At 43.3% G+C, this 22,018-nt stretch overlaps 1 protein-coding gene across 8 annotated transcripts in view; it reads right to left on the reverse strand.

Annotated features, from left to right (window-relative positions):
• Positions 1-22,018, reverse strand: part of LOC137320893 (multiple C2 and transmembrane domain-containing protein 1-like) — a 603,286-nt gene that overhangs the window by 396,714 nt on the left and 184,554 nt on the right. For 7 of the 8 annotated variants that reach the window (XM_067982848.1, XM_067982849.1, XM_067982856.1 and 4 more), the window contains one exon: positions 3,387-3,501. In XM_067982848.1, the coding sequence (XP_067838949.1) occupies positions 3,387-3,501 (115 nt within the window). Of the gene's footprint in view, positions 1-3,386; positions 3,502-7,433; positions 7,596-22,018 lie in introns of those variants that run through there. The other variant, XM_067982852.1, reaches the window with a different exon arrangement.

Here is a 22,018-nt window from a genome sequence, read left to right on the forward strand (position 1 = left end):
CATCCTGACCAGTCATTCAGCTCTCAGTAGACAGAAAGATTATCTTGGGGGAGGAGGGTTTCCTTACCCTTCCAGGTGCCATGTTATCTCAATGAGGTGGGGGGGGGGAGGAATCATTTGTTCCCACAGTGGGATGGGGGGGGGGACTATTTGAAGGCTCTTGTCATAGTTTCTCGGGATTTAGTGCGTTAGGTGTGGAATCATCAATTTCACTGGCCATTGGAGTTTACAAGTGAGAACTGGGAGATTAGAACAGCAAGTGTCAAGTTAGTCAGGATGTGGAAGCTGACAATAATCCTAAAAAGCCATAATTGAGCATGTTAAGATAGCTTCTCTACAAGTATTTAACTTTATAAGTTCATACTTTATTTTCTTATTGTATCAATGCAGTTTTGAAGTTTTAAGGATATAGCACAGATATTAGTAAAGAGCTATCTGGTGGCCAATGTGTGCAATACAATTCAGACTCAAAAGGCCAGAAACCAAGTAATCTGGTAATGTTATGTGATACTTCAGATTATTTTTATCGCAGCACCGCCTACAGGCATATCAGGTGTATCATGGAATTCTGTGACCCACCTACAGGTTTTGGTATGTAACATATTTTTGAAATATCTTCAGCTTTGCTTGTTTAATATGGTGTCATAAAGGTGTCATAATATGGTGTCGTAAAGGGCATAAAGAGTAAAGGGCAAAGAGGGAGAGGAATTTTTGAAGTGTGTTCAGGAGAACTTTATTGACCAGTACGTTTCTGGTCCAATATGGAAGGAGGCATTACTGGATCTGATTCTAGGGAATGAGGTGGGTCAAGTGGAGCAAGTGTCAGTGGGGGAACATTTAGGGAACAGTGATCATAGTATAAGTTTTAGATTAGCTATGGAAAAGAGCACACAGAACACTAGAGTAAAAATACTCAATTGGAGAAGTGCCAATTTCAGTGGGATGAGAACAGACCTAGCCCGGGTAAATTGGATTCAAAGATTGGCAGGCAAAACTGTAATCGAATAATGGGTAGCTTTTAAAGAGGAGATTGTTCTGGTACAGTCTAGGTCCATTCCCATGAGGGGGAAAGTTAGGGCAACTAAAGCCAGAGCTCCCTGGATGATGAAAGAGATGGAGAGTAAGATGAAGCAGAAAAAAGGGCATATGACAGATGTCAGGTTGATAGTACAAGTGAGAACCAGGCAGAATATAGAAAGTACAGAGGGGAAGTGAAAAAGGAAATAAGAGCGGCAAAGAGAGAGTATGAGAATAGACTGGTGGCTAAGATAAAAGGGAATCCAAAAGTCTTCTATAGGCATATAAATAGTAAACGGGTAGTAAGAGGAGGGGTGGGACTGATTAGGGACCATTAGGCAGAGGGCACGGCTGAGGTACTAAATGAATACTTTTGCATCTGTCTTTACCAAGGAAGAAGGTATTACCAAAGTCGCAGTAAAAGAAGAGGTGGTTGAGAAACTGGATGGGCTAAAAATTGATAAAGAGGAAGGACGAGAAAGGTTGGCTGTACTTAAAGTATATAAGTCACCTGGTCCGGATGGGATACATCCTAGGTTGCTGAGGGAAGTAAGGGTGGAAATAGCGGAGGTACTGGCCATAATCTTCCAATCATTTTTAGATATGGACGTGGTGCCAGAGGACTGGAGAATTGTAAATGTTACACCCTTGTTCAAAAAAAGGTGTAAGGATAAACCCGGCAACTACAGGCCAGTCAGTTCAACCTCGCTGGTGGGGAAGCTTTTAGGAACGATAATCTGCCACAAAATTAACAGTCACTTGGACAAGTGTGGATTAATTAAGGAAAGCCAGCATGGATTTGTTAAAGGCAAATCGTGTTTAACTAACTTGATTGAGTTTTTTGATGAGGTAACAGAGAGGGTTGATGAGGGCAATGCAGTTGATGTAGCGTATATTGACTTCCAAAAGGCGTTCGATAAAGTGCCACATAATAAGTTTGCTAGCGAAGTTGAAGTCCATGGAATAAAAGGGGCAGTGGCAGCATGGATATGAAATTGGTTAAGAGACAGGAAACAGAGAATAGTGGTGAACGGTTGTTTTTCGGACTGGAAGAAGGTATACAGTGGTGTTTCCCGAGGATCGGTACTAGGACCACTGCTTTTCTTGATATATATTAATGACTTGGACTTGGGTGTACAGGACACAACTTCAAAATTTGCAGATGACACAAAACTTGGAAGTGTAGTAAACGGTAAGGAGGATAGTGATATACCTCAAGACGACAACAGGCTGGTGGAATGGGCGGACTTGAGGCAAATGAAATTTAACACTGTGAGGTGATACGTTTTGGTAGGAAGAACGAGGAGAGGCAGTTTAAACTAAAGGGTACAACTCTAAAGGGGGTGCAGGAACAGAGAGACCTGGGGGTATATGTACACAGGTCGTTGAAGGTGGCAGGGCAGGTTGAGAAAGCGGTTAAAAAAGCATATGGGATTCTGGGCTTTGTAAATAGAGACATAGAGTAAAAAGGCGAGGATGTTATGTTGAACCTTTATGAAACACTGGTTCAGCCACAGTTGGAGTATTGTGTCCAGTTCTGGGCACCGCACTTTAGGAAAAATGAGCAGGCCTTAGAGAGGGTGCAGGAAAGATTTACTAGAATGATTCCAGGGATGAGGGACCTCGGTTATGTGAATAGACTGGAAAAGCTGGGATTGTTCTCGTTAGAGCAGAGAAGGTTGAGAGGAAATTTGATAGAAGTGTTCAAAATCATGAAGGGTCTGGGCGGAGTAAATAAAGAAAAACCTTTCCCGCTGGCGGAAGGGTTGAGAACCAGAAGACACAGGTTTAAGGTGATTGGCAAAAGAATCAAATGCGACATGAGGAGAAACTTTTTTACACAGCGAGTGGTTATGATCTGGAATTCACTGCCTGAAAAAAACATCCCAATACCTGTGAATTATCCAGACAGTGTCATTCATAAAACTAAAAATCATATTATGCCAATTTTCCACTCTCTGAGTAAGAAACTTGTTGCTTATGATGCACTGTGGCTATTGTACATCAATAAACATTCACTGATAGTAGGAGCAGAATTTCAATCCAATGTTGTGTTGGGGGTTACACTCCACATAAGAACATAAGAAATAAGAGCAGGAGTAGGCCACACGGCCCCTCGAGCCTGCTCCGCCATTCAATCAGATCATCGCTGATCTTCGACCTCAACTCCACTTTCCTGCCCAATCCGCGTATTTGATTACCCTAGAGTCCAAAATTCTATCTATCTTAGCCTTGAACATATTCAATGACTCAGCATCCACAGCCCTCGGGGGCAGAGAATCCTACCCCAGAGTGAGTTTAATCCTTTAAAGCAAGGAATAGTTTTATATTAATAGAAGAAACCATTTCTATCTGCTTCCATTTCTTACCTCCACGATCGCGTATTGCTAGGTTGTGGCCACTCTTCAGCAGAATGTTCAGCTGGTACATTCCTGTGTGTGCTGAAGTGAGGTCTATCTTACTTGATCTGAGAACTTGATTCCCCTGCACAAAGAAAATGAAAAAAAAACAGCATCAAATGAAGGACTAATATTGAGATACTGAAATAAAATAATTGCCTTGAAAGCAGCAATATTTTTTGTAATATATATTGTATAGTGGTGAAATGGGCAGACACATGGCAGATGAAATTTAACACAGAGAAGTGTAAAGTGCTCCATTTTGGTAGGATGAATGAGGAGAGGCCATATAAAATAAATGATACAATTTTAAAGCGGGTGCAGTAACAGAGAGACCTGGGGGTGTATGTACACAAATCTTTGAAGGTGGTAGGACAAGTTGAGAAGGCTGTTAAAAAATCATGTGGGAGCCTTGGCTTTATTAAAAGATGTGGAGATGCCGGTGATGGACTGGGGTTGACAATTGTAAACAATTTTACAACACCAAGTTATAGTCCAACAAATTTATTTTAAATTCCACAAGCTTTCGGAGGCTTCCTCCTTCCTCAGGTGAACGGTATGGAAATGACATTTTCGAATCCTTCGCATTTGAAAATCACAGAACAATGCCTGGTTCGCAGCAAATTACCCAGCCTTCAGGAGAACAGCGTCCACGACACCACACAACCCTGCCACAGTAACCTCTGCAAGACATGCCAGATCATCGACACAGATACCACCATCACACAAGAGGACACCACCCACCAGGTGCACGGTTCATACTCCTGTGACTCGGCCAACGTTGTCTACCTCATACGTTGCAGGAAAGGATGCCCCAGAGCATGGTACATTGGCGAGACCATGCAGACGCTGCGACAACGGATGAACGGACACCGCGCAACAATCGCCAAACAGGAGGGTTCTCTCCCTGTCGGGGAACACTTCAGCAGTCATGGACATTCAGCCACCGACCTTCGGGTAAGCATACTCCAAGGCGGCCTTCGAGACACACGACAACGCAAAATCGTCGAGCAGAAATTGATAGCCAAGTTCCGCACCCATGAGGACGGCCTCAACCGGGATCTTGGGTTCATGTTGAGAATCCCTACGTGGTCAGTTTTCGGTAAAGTATTAAGATGCCTACGTGGCAAAGAAGCAGAATGCAAAATGGTTAGAAAGGGTTAATTAGTTAGTAACTGAGATTGGTACAGGTGGCCTGGCCCTCCTGCTGGGCCATATGTTTGCGTAGTCAGCAGGTTTGCATGGTCTTAGCAATGTAGAGTCTTTGATGTGATTCAAGGACTGGTCTGAATGTCTCCATGTTTATGGCAGATCAATATAGGTAACGAACTTAGCCAAAGTTGAAAGACATTCCAGGTTGGGAGATAAGGAACAGAAGGGACAGGGAAGAACATTCCAAGTTGGAAGGTGAGGAAGTATCCCCTTTGATGTCTAACAGCAACATGATCAGCACATGGACGATTTATGATTGGCCGGAAATAATGTAACCCCGCATGGCAACCTATGCCCGGCTTATGATTGGTGTTGACCCTCGTTAAGTATGTTCCAACCCTATTGATTTGTATAAAAACGTGTGGATTTTTGTATGTTTTTGTTCTTGCTCTGCCAGCATAGAGGGACTCTATCAGGAGTCCAAATCAATGCTGCAGACTAAGAACCCTGCTATTAAAGATGTGATGAACTTTAAAATGTATTCGACTTCAGTTTTTACTGAACCAGACTGAGGGGAAAGAATCCGGATCGTCATTGTCACACTACACGTAACCCCACCAGCGAACAAATGTTATCTGTTTTTAATATAACGGGTCATTGACTGTCTTCCTTCTCTCTCTTTTTTTTTGGGGGTTTGTATATTCGGTGGCCTTTTTAGGTGACACCTTTCTGTCTGCTCACTGTGATTGCCTTGGCAACGGGCAGTAATCACCAGGCATTGTTCTGTGATTTTCAAATGCGAAGGATTCGAAAATGTCATTTCCATACCGTTCACCTGAGGAAGGAGGAAGCCTCCGAAAGCTTGTGGAATTTAAAATAAATTTGTTGGACTATAACTTGGTGTTGTAAAATTGTTTACATTTATTAAAAGAGGCATGGAGTATAAAAGCAAGGAAGTTATGCTAAAGCTTTATAAAACATTGGTTAGGCCTCAGCTGGAGTATTGTGTTCAATTCTGGGCACCGCACTTTAGGAAGGATGTCAAGGCCTAAGGGAGAGTGCAGAAGAGATTTATTAGAATGGTATCAGGGATGAGGGACTGCAGTTATGTGAGAGACTGAAGAAGCTGGGGTTGTCCTCCTTAGACAAGAGAAGGTTAAGAGGAGATTTGATAGAGGTGTTCAAAATCACGAATGTCTTTGATAGAGTAAATAAGGAGAAACCGTTTCCTGTGGCAGAAGTAACCAGAGGACACAGATTTAAGGTGACGGGCAAAAGAACCAGAGGCGACATGAGGAAACATTTTTTTTTAAGCACGAGTTGTTATGATCTGGATGCACTACCTGAAAGGGTGGTGGAAGCAGATTGAATAGTAACTTTTAAAAGGGAATTAAATAAATATCTGAAGGGAAAAAAAATTACAGGGCTATGGGGAAAGAGCAGGGTAGTGAGACTAATTGGATAGCTCTTTCAAACCGGGCACAGGTACGAATGACCAAATGACCTTATTCTGTGCTGTACTATACTATAATACTATGATATTTTCCCTTCTTTTCCTTCTGCGGTATCCCTGCAGCATATGTTCATTCCCAGCACGGAAATCCGGCCCTATACTGCTGAGAAAAGCTGGCTCTTAAGGTGTGTCAGAGCAGTTCGGTGTCGCTCTCCTTCCAGATTTCCCTCCTTCCATAAGAGGAAGCAGATGACCATAATGGCACATCCGAGATGGTAATTCTTCCCATTTTTAAAAATTTGTTCATGGGATGTGGGCGAGCTGGCGAGGCCGGCATTTATTGCCCATCCCTATTGCCCTTGAGAAGGTGTGGTGAAGGTTCTCCCACAGTGCTGTTAGGTAGGGAGTTCCAGGATTTTGACCCAGCGATGATGAAGGAACAGCAATATATTTCCCAAGTCGGGATGGAGTCTGACTTGGAGGGGAACGTGCAGGTAGTGCTGTTCCCGTGTGCCTGCTGCCCTTGTCCTTCTGGTGGTAGAGGTGGCCGATTTGGGAAGTGTTATCGAAGAAGCCTTGGCGAGTTGCTGCAGTGCACACTGAAGCCATGGTGCGCCGGTGGTGAAGGGAGTGAATGTTTAGGGTGGTGGGTGGGGTGCCAATCAAGCGGGCTGCTTTGTCCTGGATGGTGTCGAGCTTCTTGAGTTTTGTTAGAGCTGCACTCATCCAGGCAAGTGGAGAGTATTCCATCACATTCCTGACTTGTGCCTTGTAGATGGTGGAAAGGCTTTGGGGAGTCAGGAGGTGAGTTACTTGCCACAGAATACCCAGCCTCTGACCTGCTCTTGTAGCCACTGTATTTATGTGGCTGGTCCAGTTAAGTTTCTGGTCAATGGTGACCCCCAGGATATTGATGGTGGGGGATTCAGTGATGGTAATGCTGTTGAATGTCAAGGGGAGGTGGTTAGACTCTCTCTTGTTGGAGATGGTCATTGCCTGGCACTTGTCTGGCGCGAATGTTACTTGCCATTTATCAGCCCAAGCCTGGATGTTGTCCAGGTCTTGCTGCATGCGGGCATGGACTGCTTCATTATCTGAGGGGTTGTGAATGGAACTGAACACTGTGCAATCATCAGCGAACATCCCCATTTCTGACCTTATGATGGAGGGAAGGTCACTGATGAAGCAGCTGGAGGGGCCAAGACACTGCCCTAAGGCACTCCTGCAGCAGTGTCCTGGGGCTGAGATGATTGGCCTCCAACAACCACTACCATCTTTCTTTGTGCTAGGTATGACTCCAGCCACTGGAGAGATTTCCCCGATTCCCATTGACTTCAATTTTACTAGGGCTCCTTGGTGCCACACTCGGTGAAATGCTGACTTGATATCAAGGACAGTCACTCTCACTTCACCTCTGAAATTCGGCTCTTTTGTCCATGTTTGGACCAAGGCTGTAATGAGGTCTGGAGCCGAGAGGTCCTGGCGGAACCCAAACTGAGCATCGGTGAGCAGGTTATTGGTGAGTAAGTGCCGCTTGATAGCACTGTCGACGACACCTTCCGTCACTTTGCTGATGACAGTAGACTAATGGGGCGGTAATTGCCCGGATTGGATTAATGAATTTTGGGCGCCCTCTGCAAATAAATCTTGCAACAGATTAAAAAGAAATACATTGACATTTTTTATTTCAAAGTAGGAAATCCTTAAACCCTCTACAAAGGTTTGCTTCCACCTGGCGTTAGTATTTCCAGCTATCATATTTTATTCAAAATGGAAGAAAAATCTCATTTGTAGGTGTCCATTGATCGAAGCTACACACACAATTGGAATACAGATGCTCAGGACTCAGCTGCTTTGTTGAACAATTATTCTTGTCAGTTTTACCTCACTACGCAATGGCTGCTCTCCACTCCTCGCTCCATTATTTTCTGGCAATGTGACAGTATATGGGGTACTCAAAAAGGCCCACTTACACAAAGAGAAAGTGCACATGGTGGTAGTAGACCGATATTATCTGCTTAAGTTAGGGAAGGGAAAACAAATTGCCCACAGCTAAACCTGCACGTAAAAATGCTAGTTAAAATAGTACTAAATCAGGAACAAATGCGGATTTGGTAAAAACATCAGGTTGGCATATAATGGATTTGATTGTAAGTTGAAAATGTGCTCCAAGGAGACCCCTAATAATGCAAATTGGTTGCTGATTATATAAAGTAGGAATTTTGATCAGCGGATTTCAATAACAAACACTTGAGATGCTCATAGCACATTCCTGCATACATTATTTTACACAGGTGTTTAAAATAAATTGGTTAACACTTACGTAAAAATAGGATACACAGGAATATAGTACAAACATGTTAAACATTTGTATGTGAAGTTTGCTGACGAGAACTTTAGCTCTATTAAGTACTGATTTAGCCACTTTTGTTATGCACAAGGTGCATGAGGCTTTTCCTTAACTGTTCCATATTTGACAAAGCAATAATACAGACACCGAGTAATCACTCACATCACTGGCTTTTTGGTTCATTAACCTTCTGGAGAAAATTACAATAAAACTCAGCTACTGCTATATATGATGGAGCTTTATTTCCCTACACTGGCCAGCCTCCACAAACATTAATTCTTGAACATCTCACTTTGTTAACTCCCGGTACTAAGTTGTTATGTATTTTATGAGATGGAGTGAAACACTGTGTACTTTCTATGAGTCTCTGCACTTTAGAGAAACCAGCCAGCTCATGCTGTTGTCTCCTTCCAACAGCGAATTCATGAAAATGCAAACAAGGCTTCTGACTTTTGTTTGCTGCATTGCTGCACAGATCACTGACTGATTTGGTAACGCCTTCAGTGGTGAATTGATAGGATGCAGCGGCATAGAAATTTAATGCCATGGATATACATCTTAGATTGTGAACAAGTGTGAAACAAGCAGCGATAATGGAAAAGACTTCCACTACTGGTTTTATTCATCAGTTCGGCGGCATCTATATTTTATCACGTTAACACCTAGAGCAAAATATATCCCAATATTTTTGTTTTAAAAAGTTAGTGCAATCATTTTAAATTTATGAAGCTCATTAACTTCCTACTGAAAGCAATAAAGTTAGTTCACTGAATCGTATCAAAAACATAACAGTGGGTGAATTTATTAAGGGCTTCTCCCACTCCGCCACTGCAAATACGGCAGAAACCCCCTTTATAGGTGTAAATGAGGTTTTTGCCAAAGTTACAGTGTTGGAGCAGGGAAACAGTGAGGAAATACACCCGTAAATTTACAACTACTTTTAATAAAATAGAGTAACCATAGCCAACTGCTAATCTGACTCCCTTTCGATATCATGGGTAGAAAATGTTTGGAATTAAATGAAAACTGATTGTAAAATCTATGATGAGACCTGTACTTTTAATATTATTTGGCCTTGTTTTGATAGGAAAATTTTTGATGCCTTTTGCTGTAGATTTTAATGCCTGACAGCAAAACGGGAGGCTGGTTGCTATTTTCTTGTGATTCAATTCATGAATTTATCACATTTGGAAAGGGCAGAAAATCAGCCAATCATGTGCCAGTAGTAATGTTCCTTTCAATGTTTGTACAATGGCCAGCAGTCAATTTGTAAAGCTGGATTCCTTGACCAGAAGTGATAGTAGATAGCATGTTCAAGAAAAGAGCCTAAAATCCCACAGCGATTCTCCCAATCGGCTGTTGACATTGTTTCTCTGGGGGTTTGCCAACTTCCTGCCAAACTTACATCAGGAAATCAGAAGAACCCCCCCTGGAAGAATATCGGGGTCAAGTATTTTTTGGTGCTGCTGGGCATCAACTATAATTCAACAGAGATAAAGTCATGGCAAAGAGACTCGTGCCCAGTGCAGCAAAGGCACTTAATGTGATCAAGAAGAAGTGTCACAAAACAAGAACTACCACCAAAGTAAAGCGATATTACTGTGATATATCAACAAGAGGCAGATACGGACATAATGTACATAATGGAAATTTAACGGGCTTGTTCTTACTAATAAAATATTGACTGAGGCAACCTGATGGCTCAATTAATTAAGGTGTGTGACTAACACAGCCATTCAGTATAGGAATGGCCCAGGTCCAATGCCTGAGCTGCATTGGAAAATACGCATATGGAAACATTTGGTTGAGGAACACACATCGATAATGGTCACTTGAGTGAGGTATCAGCAGAGGACGTATTATTATGGAACCATATACCAGAAAGGCGACAATGGGGTAGAAATGGGTTATGGCTCATTTTAAAGGTGCATAACCAATGGTGTGCAGGCAGCTTGTGCCCCAACCAGGAGGCCAGAGGCTCACATGAAATTTCGTCTGGGTCTCTTTCCAATAATTTGGGTGAGCTGCCAGTGTCTGTTGCACCTCCACAGACAGCTCGCCCATTGTAAACAGATCAATTTCAGGTACGTCCCGGGAAATTATTTACCTTTTTGAGGGCAGCCACTTGCTTGGCTGCATCCCCGCCAGGAAAATCTGAGTGGAGCAGACCCAGTAACTCAATTTCCCAGAAGGGACCTAAAACAGGTGTTAGACCCCTTACTGAAATATGCAAGGGGCTTAACGCCTGTTTTAGGCAGCTGCCCCAGACATCTGAAAAAAGGCCTGATCCAATGTCGGGTCGGATGTCTTTCAGTCGTCCTAAGGACGCAGGACGTTGGTCCTTAAAATTGGCCCTCGTTGCGCCTGTTCACGCCCGTAAAATAGGCACAAGGTTCAATTTCTACCCCAACAACTTTTGGGAAAGATGAAGATGGTAGAAAATTGATGAGGAAAAAATTGCCTAGTAATGGTGAACAACATAAGATGCACGTTGAGATATGGATTTTCTGGTCTGTAATTTTCATATGTAAACAGTAGCCTATTTGTGATGCAAATGTGAGTCAACTACAGGTTGAACAATAAAGAATTTTTAAGACAATTTCAAACTGCAATGTTTTTTTTCTAACAAAGTGCTGAATTCACAACTAGAGGTCCTCGCAGCTCAAAATACATTAAGGGCAGAATTCTATTATTTATCTGTAGGTTGATTGATGGCCTGAGTGCAAAACCTTATTTCATTCTGTCAACTAAATAATAATGAAATATTACAACAAAGATTTTGCTTTGTTCCTGCATCAGTATGCTGGAGCTTTGACAGGATGGAAATAATCCTTCACAGTACATAGAAATTATTACAGCAATCCCTTTCCCTGATGAAGGAACAGTGATACTAAAACAAGCATAAAATAGCACTAATGTTAGCAACCAGGTGTAGTAATGAATTAAACTAATTAATTGCAGATGTCCATTTGTCCATACACACAAATCTGAAACAAAAACAGGAAACACTGCAAATGCTCAGCAGGTCAGTCAGTATCTGCGGAAAGACGAGAGATACTAATGTGGACTCTTTGTCAAATTGAATACACTGCTTGTGCATCATTTGCAGATGTTTTGCTGATGGAGTATTTCCCCTTTGCAATGGCTGTGACAAGTATGACATCTAAAAGGTGTCAGAGACTTTATGACCTCTCCCAAACAACATACTGCAGACCTAGTCAAGTAAATTTTCAATGGAATGAAAATCGGACAGGTTCTATAACAGGCGGGTGATCCGCTCCGCCAGATTAATGCCCTTGCAGTGAAGACTAAAATTTACCTCGCTGTTTTCACAACTAATGGGCAGAGCTTGGCACAATATATGTATGTGCAGAAATACGTTTGCTTCAAATAATTCACAGTTGATTGATCAAAGGAGAACATAGCAATCGGTAGACAAAAAAGGCCAAGGTCCATCTAGTTCGCCTTCTACCGTTCCAGAAGTCGCATGATACAATGATAATGGAGTTGATGACTAATCTTGGCAATCAATCTCTATCAATTAGTCTGCAACAGACTCAGACATGAGGTGAGGAAACCCTCCACCCCTCCCCCCGACAGTGGTGGAAAGCTTTGGGAACCATAGGTCCAAAGTCACCTGTTCCTCCCAAGCATGCTACACTTATCACATGTCATGTCTCAAATTACCCATATACTGTATCCCAAAATATTATTTTCTGAAAGAAATCTATCTAATTTGCATCTGAATGAATCAATACTATCTGCTTCCATTGTCTCCATCGATTTACCACTCACTCACTAAAATAATGTTTTCACAGATTAGTTTTGATTTTGCTCCCCATGAAGCACAGGCCATGTCCTGAACTACATATGCCACAGGACACATCGAGAAGGAAGTGCTAAGTGTTCTGAGAAGTGATTAAGTCAGGTTCAAGCTTTCGTTACACATTAACTACACAAATGTACTTTTGCCATTGTACAAACTGAATAGAATTCTCTCCTGAAGGCTTCATTACGTTGTTTTTCCAGGTACCATTGCATTGATCATGGTAATGAGACCAATTTTAGGCATTTCTCAGGCACACCAGTTTGGGCGCATGTTGTCGTCGCACCCTATGTTTTGCGCCCATAGACAGGTACTAACCAATTTCTCCCAACTATAAGACTGGGTAAGGGAGATCCTTATCTATTCTGTGCTCCAAACCTGCTTGCTAGTTGAAGTGGAAGCTCACAATAATCTGTGGAAGAACCTTGTAAGTAAAGATTATTTAAAAAAAATAAATGGCAAGATATTTTCTGAATGCATGGACGAACTATAGGCATAAGTGCCAGCAGTGCTGCTACTTACCAGCGTAATTGTCTTCTTTTGTAACTTGCTACAAACTGCTGATCACCTTGGCCCAGAAATTGCTTAAAAAAGAATAGTGAGCTCAACAGCGCTCACCGTTGTTAGTGGCAAAATCGAGGAGCAAGTTCCAGTGTTCGCACATGCGCAGTGAAACTCAGAAATTGGAACTTGCTCCTCCTGGTTCGCCAGCAATATGACAGCTTCGAATTAAAGGGATATCGCTGGCTGGAATCAGTGGAAACAATAGACCAGCGCCAAACTGCTCATCTGCCCAGCTGGAAAGTAACTAATGGCCCAGAAATTGTTCGGAGCGGCAAACCAACAGTGTTCAACGCTCCATAGATTTATACTAACCCACTAGCTTACCGGGACTTACTTTACTGGGTGCACTTCCTCTACAAGGAAGTGGAGAAGAGCCCAGTGTTAGTTCCAGCGAAGAGGGGACCCCTGGGAGAAGCAAGAGGATCACACTCTCCCCTCGACCAATCAGAAGTAAAATCCAGGAAGTGAAAGGTACAATATTAAAATCATTGTAAAAAGTTATAGACAGTGAAAAAAGGAGAGGGTAAGAAACAATCAAATTAAATAAGAGACAGAAGGGAAAAGTTAAAAAAAAATTATTGGGTTAGTACAAATCTATGGATTGGTGAGCAATGTTGGTTTGCCACTCCAAGCAATTTCTGAGCCATTGTTTATACCATGAATGTCAATATACCATCAAAGCTTATATACAATGTCAACAAAGTATGTCAAAGAAATGTAGATGTGCAATAATTTAGGAGGGGTAAATAATTCCATAATGTATCAGTATACTTTGTCACACTGATCCATCAACAGAACGCCTTTTGATTTTAAAATGGTGATGCCGAAATGGGGGCACTGTTTTAATTTTATCAGTGTCAGTGGTAGTTTATCCACATACTTCATCAGAGTGCACAACAACCAGACTTTGTGCACTGAAGTTCTCCCATTTCCTATGTCTGTGTGGCGATTAAAGAGGAGTGGGAGTGGGTGACAATTCTGGCTCTAATATCAAAGTACTTGTAGGGAATCTGAAAACTTCACTGTATGTTCATGTAATTAAATAACTCTTGACGTGTTAAAAAAGGTGGACAATCCTGAACAATTTATTTTTATTTCTTTATACGATTCTCCTCTTTGGTTTCCCTGTGTTAAATATCACCCATGTTTGAGAGAACAGGCAGACACTCTGCCTGCAAGCCTCTGCCAATGGTACTCTGTAACTGACAGCTGGGAGGTAAATAAAAATGGCTTGAATGTCTCTCCTGATTTTCCATTCCTCTCTGTGTCTCTCACAACATCAAAACTGAGACAAAGGGCCCGATTTTACCAGGGGTGCGGGTTCCCGGCGGATGGGCAAGCGGGCGCGGTGAAATTAGTGGGTTTCCCGCGCGATTGCAGCAGGCAACCCACTAATTGGATTCACTTACCTGCTCCTCCGGGTTCCCCGCTGCTGATCTGCGCGTCGGGCGGGCTGCGCATGCGCAGTAAGATCTGTCAGCTGGAGGCGCTCTATTTAAAGGGGCAGTTCTCCACTGACAGATGCTGCAGAAAATAGAAAAAATTACAGCACGGAGCAGCCCAGGGGGAAGGCTGCTCCCAGTTTAATGATGCCTCACCCCAGGTATCAATACATGCGGTGAGGAGGAGGGGGAGGACAGAGATCTTCCACCTGGCGGGCGGGAGGAAGCGGCCCGCCTCCGCCACCAGGAAGGCCTGGCTCGAGGTGGCAGAGGGGGTCACCTGCGCCACCAACATATCGCCCACCTGCACACAGTGCAGGAGGCGGTCCAATGACCTCAGTAGGTCAGCCACAGTGAGTACACGTAGTCTTTCCCCTACACTCCGTCTGCCACATCACTGCCCCCACCCCACATCACCTTCAGCACTGCCAACACTACTCTGTCACATCACCCCTCATACCCACTCAAACCCCATCCTCATCTTACCTGCACCTACTCACCTCGCCAGTACTCACCCCGCCACTACCACGCAACCCAATCCTCATACAATCTCATGGCTCTATCTCATACTCACCCTCTCGTGCATCTCTCTCACGGCCAGCCTCACTCACAGGGCATACATCACATATGTGCAGTAGGCAGCGTAAGGCAAACGTGTCGTGAGCATGAAGGGGATGCACAAGGGTGTTTGAGGGTTTGTCGTGGGTGTTACTTATATTGAATTTCAGAACAACTCACATCACACATTATATTGGCACCACTACTGCCATGTCTTCGCCAATCCTGTCCGGTTTGTGCAATAATGCCCGCTCCTGGGTATCACTATGAGGACCCACCACTGATGCCACCCATTGTGTCACTGCAGAGTGGGTGTAGGTGTACTTGCAGGGCTCTTCTGCGCAGACGACTGAGAGACATCGGCGATGTCCCCGGTTGCACCCTGGAAGGCTGCGGAGGAGAAGTTCGGGAGGGCAGTGGTGACTTTGACAGCGACAGGTAGGAAGATGGTGCACGGGCCAGCCAGGAGCAGTTCGGCATGAAAGAGGCTGCAGATGTCCACGGCTACATGTCGAGTGAGTCTGAGCCTCCGTGTGCACTGCTGTTCAGAGAGGTCCAGGAGGCTGAGCCTCGGTCTGTGGACCCTGTGGCGAGGGTAGTGCCCTCTGCGACGCATCTCTCTCTGCGGTAGCCCTCACTCCTGCTGTACAGGTGGATGTGTCACAGCACTCTGTTGTGGAGCTCCACGTGTCAGAGGTGGACGGCGTGGATGGCGAGGCTGGTGATACTGTTCGTCCCCCGAAGAGGTCATGACTGCAGCTACGGTGGCCCCCATCCGCAAGATGTACATCTGAGGGGGTCCGCAAGGTAGGTACATGTCTCCGGACCCCGGGGTAAGTGTGCAGGTTGGTGACTTTGACCGTCAGGAGGAGGGTGGTGGAGGCCAAACTTTGTCCCAAGTGACAGAGTGGCCTCCTGCAATGGGTGAGGGTCTCCCTCCCACCCCTGTCAAATGGACCTTTGCAGCTGCCACAGGCTGACAGCTGCAACACGTCCATTTGATCTGGGAGTGTTTCCCCCAGTGTGGGAAACAGTCCCATGTTGATCCAAAATCACACACAGTCCCTTTATCAGGTCAGTCAATGACCTGAAATACCAGTATAAATACTCTCAAGTGGCATCCCGCTGGCTTTAATTGCCTGCGGGATTCCCACCAGCGGGGGCTGCGCGCGCACGCCGGCGCGTCAGCGGGGAACCCCGAAATGGGCGGGATCGAGGCGGGATCCGTTCGGGATCCTGGATTTTCCGATTTTCGAGCCCCCCCCGCCGAGAACGCACCCGATAGCGGGTGCTAAAATCGGGCCCAAGATGTTATTGTATAACAATCAAAGTCCCACCAGCATACTAGAGCTTGTAAACACTGTACTACCACACAACAAGTTGTCTAATTATCGTATGATACTTGAATGTCAGCATTCAGCAATATCATTAACTGTGACGTGTGCGACTTCCTGTCTGGACAGCTGCAGTAGTTGTAGTGGAGATTTCACTGTTGCAGACACAGGCAGTGAATTCATTGCAACATAGTACCATTAAAAAAAGTCACAACATGACAAAATGCTTGATTGAAATTTACAAAGATGCAACACTTGAAGTGATGACTCATTTTAAAGCTTATGTTTAAGTAGATTTTAATCTGGGATTTGTTAACGAGAAAAGTTGTTTGTACAAAGATACAATTGTTGAGTAAAGCACCTTTGCAGGTTTAGCTAATTAGCAATGCTAGTGCTCTCGATGCACTTCCATTCCAAACATAGCATCAAGGGTAATAGAAATTAACCATAAAAGGTAGTATAATTAGCAGTTGTTTGGTTAGAATACAGATAGTGATTGAATTCAAAGCTGCTATAATGAATATCAATACAATTTTAACAACAATAAAATGGGTAACATGGTTATTGCTTAACTCTCCAGAGTACTGAAAGAGGATATCACATTTTGCCAGTGCTATTCAGCTACATGACACAAAAGTAAACAATTTTACAACACCAAGTTATAGTCCAGCAATTTTATTTTAAATTCACAAGCTTTCGGAGGCTTCCTCCTTCGTCAGGTGAACGATGTGAAACGATTTCACATCGTTCACCTGACGAAGGAGGAAGCCTCCGAAAGCTTGTGAATTTAAAATAAAATTGCTGGACTATAACTTGGTGTTGTAAAATTGTTTACAATTGTCAACCCCAGTCCATCACCGGCATCTCCACATCATGACACAAAAGGACATAGGACAAGCTCAGGATTACTTGTGAGATGATTTTTAATTCCCTATCTGCGGAGAAATGCCTCACATCTACTTGACCGGATCCCCTGACAACTAAGCTGATATTTGGAAGATATCATATGACATGTGCATCATGGGAAGAAAGTAAAGTTAATTCACAGAATTCAGTTTCTTTCAGATACATATTTGGTCAGTTTGGGTATCACACTGATTCCATTTGCACAAACAGCCAGGAGTGTCCAAAGGCAGATAATGTAACAGTGTGGCAAGGACAAGGCACAGTCTCCTTCTTTCTCCTCACATCATATATTTGACACAATGCATTGTGCACCAATTTGATGGTCCACAGGTCTGTATGTGGAATGATCGCTGTTATGAATGTAAGAATCATAGAATCATAGAAGTTTACAACAAGGAAACAGGCCCTTCGGCCCAACATGTCCATGGCGCCCAGTTTATACCACTAAGCTAGTCCCAATTGCCTGCACTTGGCCCATATCCCTCTATACCCATCTTACCCATGTAACTGTCCAAATGCTTTTTAAAAGACAAAATTGTACCCGCCTCTACTACTGCCTCTGGCAGCTCGTTCCAGACACTCACCACCCTTTGAGTGAAAAAATTGCCCCTCTGGACCCTTTTGTATCTCTCCCCTCTCAACTTAAATCTATGCCCCCTCGTTATAGACTCCCCTACCTTTGGGAAAAGATTTTGACTATCGACCTTATCTATGCCCCTCATTATTTTATAGACTTCTATAAGATCACCCCTAAACCTCCTACTCTCCAGGGAAAAAAGTCTCATTCTATCCAAGAAGATATGAAAGAAGCAAAAGCTAATTGACCCATTGATCCTATGATTTCTACCAGACTATAATACAATTCACACTGTTATGAAGTCTACCCAATTTAATTTGCTGGGAGAGAATAACCACAGCAAAACTTCCAAGAGTAAAAGTCTGTGAAGTTTCTTCTTAGCCTCAAAGATAATCAAGTTAAAACTTCAGATTATGTAACACGACAACTTACATTATTGTAAGCTTTATTCCACAGACAACATATCCACAGTATTAACAACACAGTTGTATTTTAAGGAGTATTTAACTGTTGTTCTGTACACTTATTCTTATTACTTTCTAACCCATTCTTAACCAGATATTCATCCAGCTCATTTTTAAAGGAGTTAATCAACATACCATTTTCTGCTTTTGATGGGAGGCTATTGTATATATTTACTGCTCTTGGGGAAATGCTCTTTGAACCTTTAGCCCCTCTAGAGGCTTTCCAAAAATTTCATCATGTCCTCTAGTTCTCTAATTACAATTTCAGTTAACTAAATAATTCACATTGACATTGTCTTTGTCTTTTAGCATTCGAAAAATCTGAATTGTGACCCGTATCAATATTCTTTTCTCCACTAAAAACACATTTAATTCTGAGAGAAATTCGCTTCACAGCTTCGATCTCGAAGCCCCAAAACCATCCACGTTGCTCTCCTTTGAGCCCTTTCGGATGCCCTAGAGATGCATTCCAGGACTTGATAGCCTTTTGGTAAATGAATAATCAACAATAACATGTACTTCATTTTAACTTTCCACGTATGCCAATGGATAATGGTGCTAAAATAGAAAATTACAAAACCATATGTTGTAAACATTACTGGCATTCATATACAGGCATTTAGGTCCGCTGTCCCCTCGGCAACATCATTCGAAAACACAACGTCAGGTTCCACATGCACGCTGACGACACTCAGCTCTACCTTACCACCACCTCCCTCGACCACTCCACTGTCTCTGATTTGTCACATTGCTTGTCTGACTGGATGAGCAAAAATTTCCTCCAACTAAATATTGGGAAGACCGAAGCCACTGTCTTTGGTCCCCCCCCACAAACTCTGTTCGTTAGCCACGGACTCCATCCCTCTCTCTAGCCAATGCCTGAGGCTGAACCAGACAGTTCAGAACCTTGGCATCCTAGTTGACCCTGAGATGAGTTTCCGACCACATATCCACTCCATCACCAAGACTGCCTACTTCCACCTCCGTAACATCACCTGTCTCCGACCCTGCCTCAGTTCATCTGCTGCTGAAACCCTTTGTTACCTCTAGACGAGACTATTCCAATGCTCTCCCAGTAGGCCTCCCATCTTTGACCCTCCATAAACTTGAGCTCATCCAAAACTCTGCTGTCCGTATCCTAACTCGCACCAAGTCCCGTTCTCCCATCACCCCTGTGCTCACTGACCTACATTGGCTCCCATTTTAAAATTCTCATTATTGTTTTCAAATCCCTCCGTTGCCTCGCCCCTCCCTGTCTCTGTAACCCCTCCAGCCCTACAACCCTCTGAGATCTCTGTGCGCCTCTAATTCTTGCCTCATGTGCATCCCTGATTTTAATCGCTCCACCTTTGGTGGCGTGCCTTCAGCTGCCTAGGCCTGAAGCTCTGGAATTCCCTCCTTAAACCTTTCTGCCTCTCTCATCCCCTTTAAGACGCTCCTTAAAACCTACCTTTTTGACCAAGCTTTTCGTCACCTATCCTAAAAGCTCCTTATGTGACTCAGTGTCAAATTTGGTTTGAAAAATCACACCTGTGAAACGCCTTGGGACGTTTTACTACATTAATAATGCTATATAAATGCAAGTTGTTGGTTTAACATCAACCGAAAGTCGACATCTCCGACAGCACACCACTCCCTCAGTTCTTCACTGAAGTGTCAGTGTAGATTATGTGCTCAAGGTCTGGAGTGGGGCTTGAACCCATAACCTTCAGATGCAAGAGTGCTACCGCTGATCCATGGCTGCCACTTTGCTAAAGTACTACATACTAGATTACCTTACAAGGTAGAAAGGCACAGAATAGAAGGTAAACTTTTGAAGTGAATAACTAACTGGTTGAATTCTCGGATGCAAAGAATAATTGTAAAGACAGCAGCATCTACATGGAAAGAGGTGACTAACTGTGATTGGTACTGGGGCCATTGTTGTATATTTTGATCTGGAGGAAGTGTCAGTAACACAGCTTTCCAAGTCTGCCAATGATACCAATTGGGAAGAGATGTAATTGGTAGGGAACAAGCGGACCAGTTGCAGCGGGATTTAAATAAGTTAGGGGGATTGAGCCAATGAGTGGAAGATGTTGGAATACAAAATAAGAGAGAAAAATCTACAGGAAATGAAGTAAAAAGTAAAAAGTTTTAACAGAAACTACCCATAAACCATCAGCGCAATGTGCAGTGGTAGTGGAAAAGGCAAACAAAATCTTAGGAAGTGCAATTTGAGAGTTAGAAAGGAGTGATTGTTAGCTTGTACAAAGCAATGATCCACTCCCATCTTGACTACTGTGTACAATACTGGACACCATATCACAGTGGGACATTCTGCCTTTGAGGAACTATAAAGAAGGGCAACCAAGCTGATAAGTGAAATTAGGTACCTAAGCTATGAGGAAAGAACGTGGGCGCTAGCAATGTCTACATTGAAGAAACATGGCTTAAAGTTGATCATACTAAGATATTTAAGATCTTGAGGGGAATAGATAAACTGGATTCCAGAATAATGTTCAATATTAACTCAAAATCTGGATCTAGTGATGTAACATGGATAACCATGTTTTCCTGGAGCTTCTTCGATTGCATTAGAATTGGGGAGGAACTTCTCAGAGTTTTTCCTGAAGCTGGCCACCATATTTTTTTCTCTGCTTTTTTGATTCCCCAAGAGTTGGCATTTGAGCCAGGGAGACCTGGCTCAAAAAAGGGCAGGATTGAGTTCTGAATATTCCTGGATACAAGGTGTTCAGGAAAGATAGGGAAGGAAAGGTCGGGGGGGGGGGGGGGGGTGGTGGGTGGCAGTATTGATTAAGGAGAATCTGGCAGTGCTGGAAAGAGGATGTCCTTGAGGGGTCAAGGACAGAATCTATTTGGTTAGAGTTAAGAAACAATAGCAGTGCCATTACACTACTGGGTGTATTCTATAGGCCACCAACTAGTGGGAAGGATATTAAGGAGCAAATTTGCAGGGAAATTACAGAGAGGTGTAAGAACTATAGAGTAGTGATAACGGGGGACTTCAACTATCCTAATATAGACTGGAATAGTAATAATGTAAGGGGCAAAGAGGGGGAGGAATTTCTGAAGTGTGTTCAGGAGAACTTTCTTGACCATAATGTTTCCAGCCCAAAGAGGAAGGAGGGATTGGTGGATCTGGTTCTGAGGAATGAGGTGGTTCAAGTGGAGCAAGTTTCAGTGGGGGAATATTTAGGGAACAGTGATCATAGTATCTTAAGGTTTAGATTAGCTATGGAAAAGGACAGGGAGCAATCTAGAGAAAAATACTTAATTGGAGGAGGGCTAATTTCAGTGGGTTGAAAATGGGTCTGGCCCGGGTAAATTGGAATCAAAGATTGGCAGACAAAACTGTAATTGAACAATGGGCAGCCTTTAAAGAGGAGATGGTGTGGGTACAGTCTAGGTAAATTCCCACAAGGGAGAAAGCCAGGACTCCTAGGATGATGAAAGAGATAGTGAGTAACATGAAGCTGAAAAAAGGGGCGTATGACAGATGTCGGGTTGATAATACAATTGAGAACCAGGCTGAATATGGAAAGTACAGAGAAGAAGTGAAAAAGGAAATAAGAGGGGCAAAGAGAGAGTATGAGAATAGACTGGCGGCTAATATAAAAAGGAATCCAAAAGTCTTCTATAGGCATATAAATAGTAAATGGGTAGTAAGGGGAGGGGTGGGGCTGATTAGGGACCAAAAAGGGTATCTAAGCATGTAGGTAGAGGGCTTGGCTGAGGTACTAAATAAGTACTTTGCATCTGTGTTTACCAAGAAAGAAGATGCTGCCAAAGTCAGAGTAAAAGGGGAGGTAGTTGAGATACTGGATGGGGTGAAAATTGATAAAGAAAAGGTACTAGAAAGGCTGACTATGCTTAAAGTAGATAAGTCACCCAGTCTGGATGGGATGCATCCTAGGTTGCTGAGGGAAGTAAAGGTGGAAATTGCGAAGGTACTGGCCATAACTTTCCAATCCTC

This window comes from Heptranchias perlo, chromosome 4, assembly GCF_035084215.1.
Source record: "Heptranchias perlo isolate sHepPer1 chromosome 4, sHepPer1.hap1, whole genome shotgun sequence".
NCBI lineage: Eukaryota > Metazoa > Chordata > Chondrichthyes > Hexanchiformes > Hexanchidae > Heptranchias > Heptranchias perlo.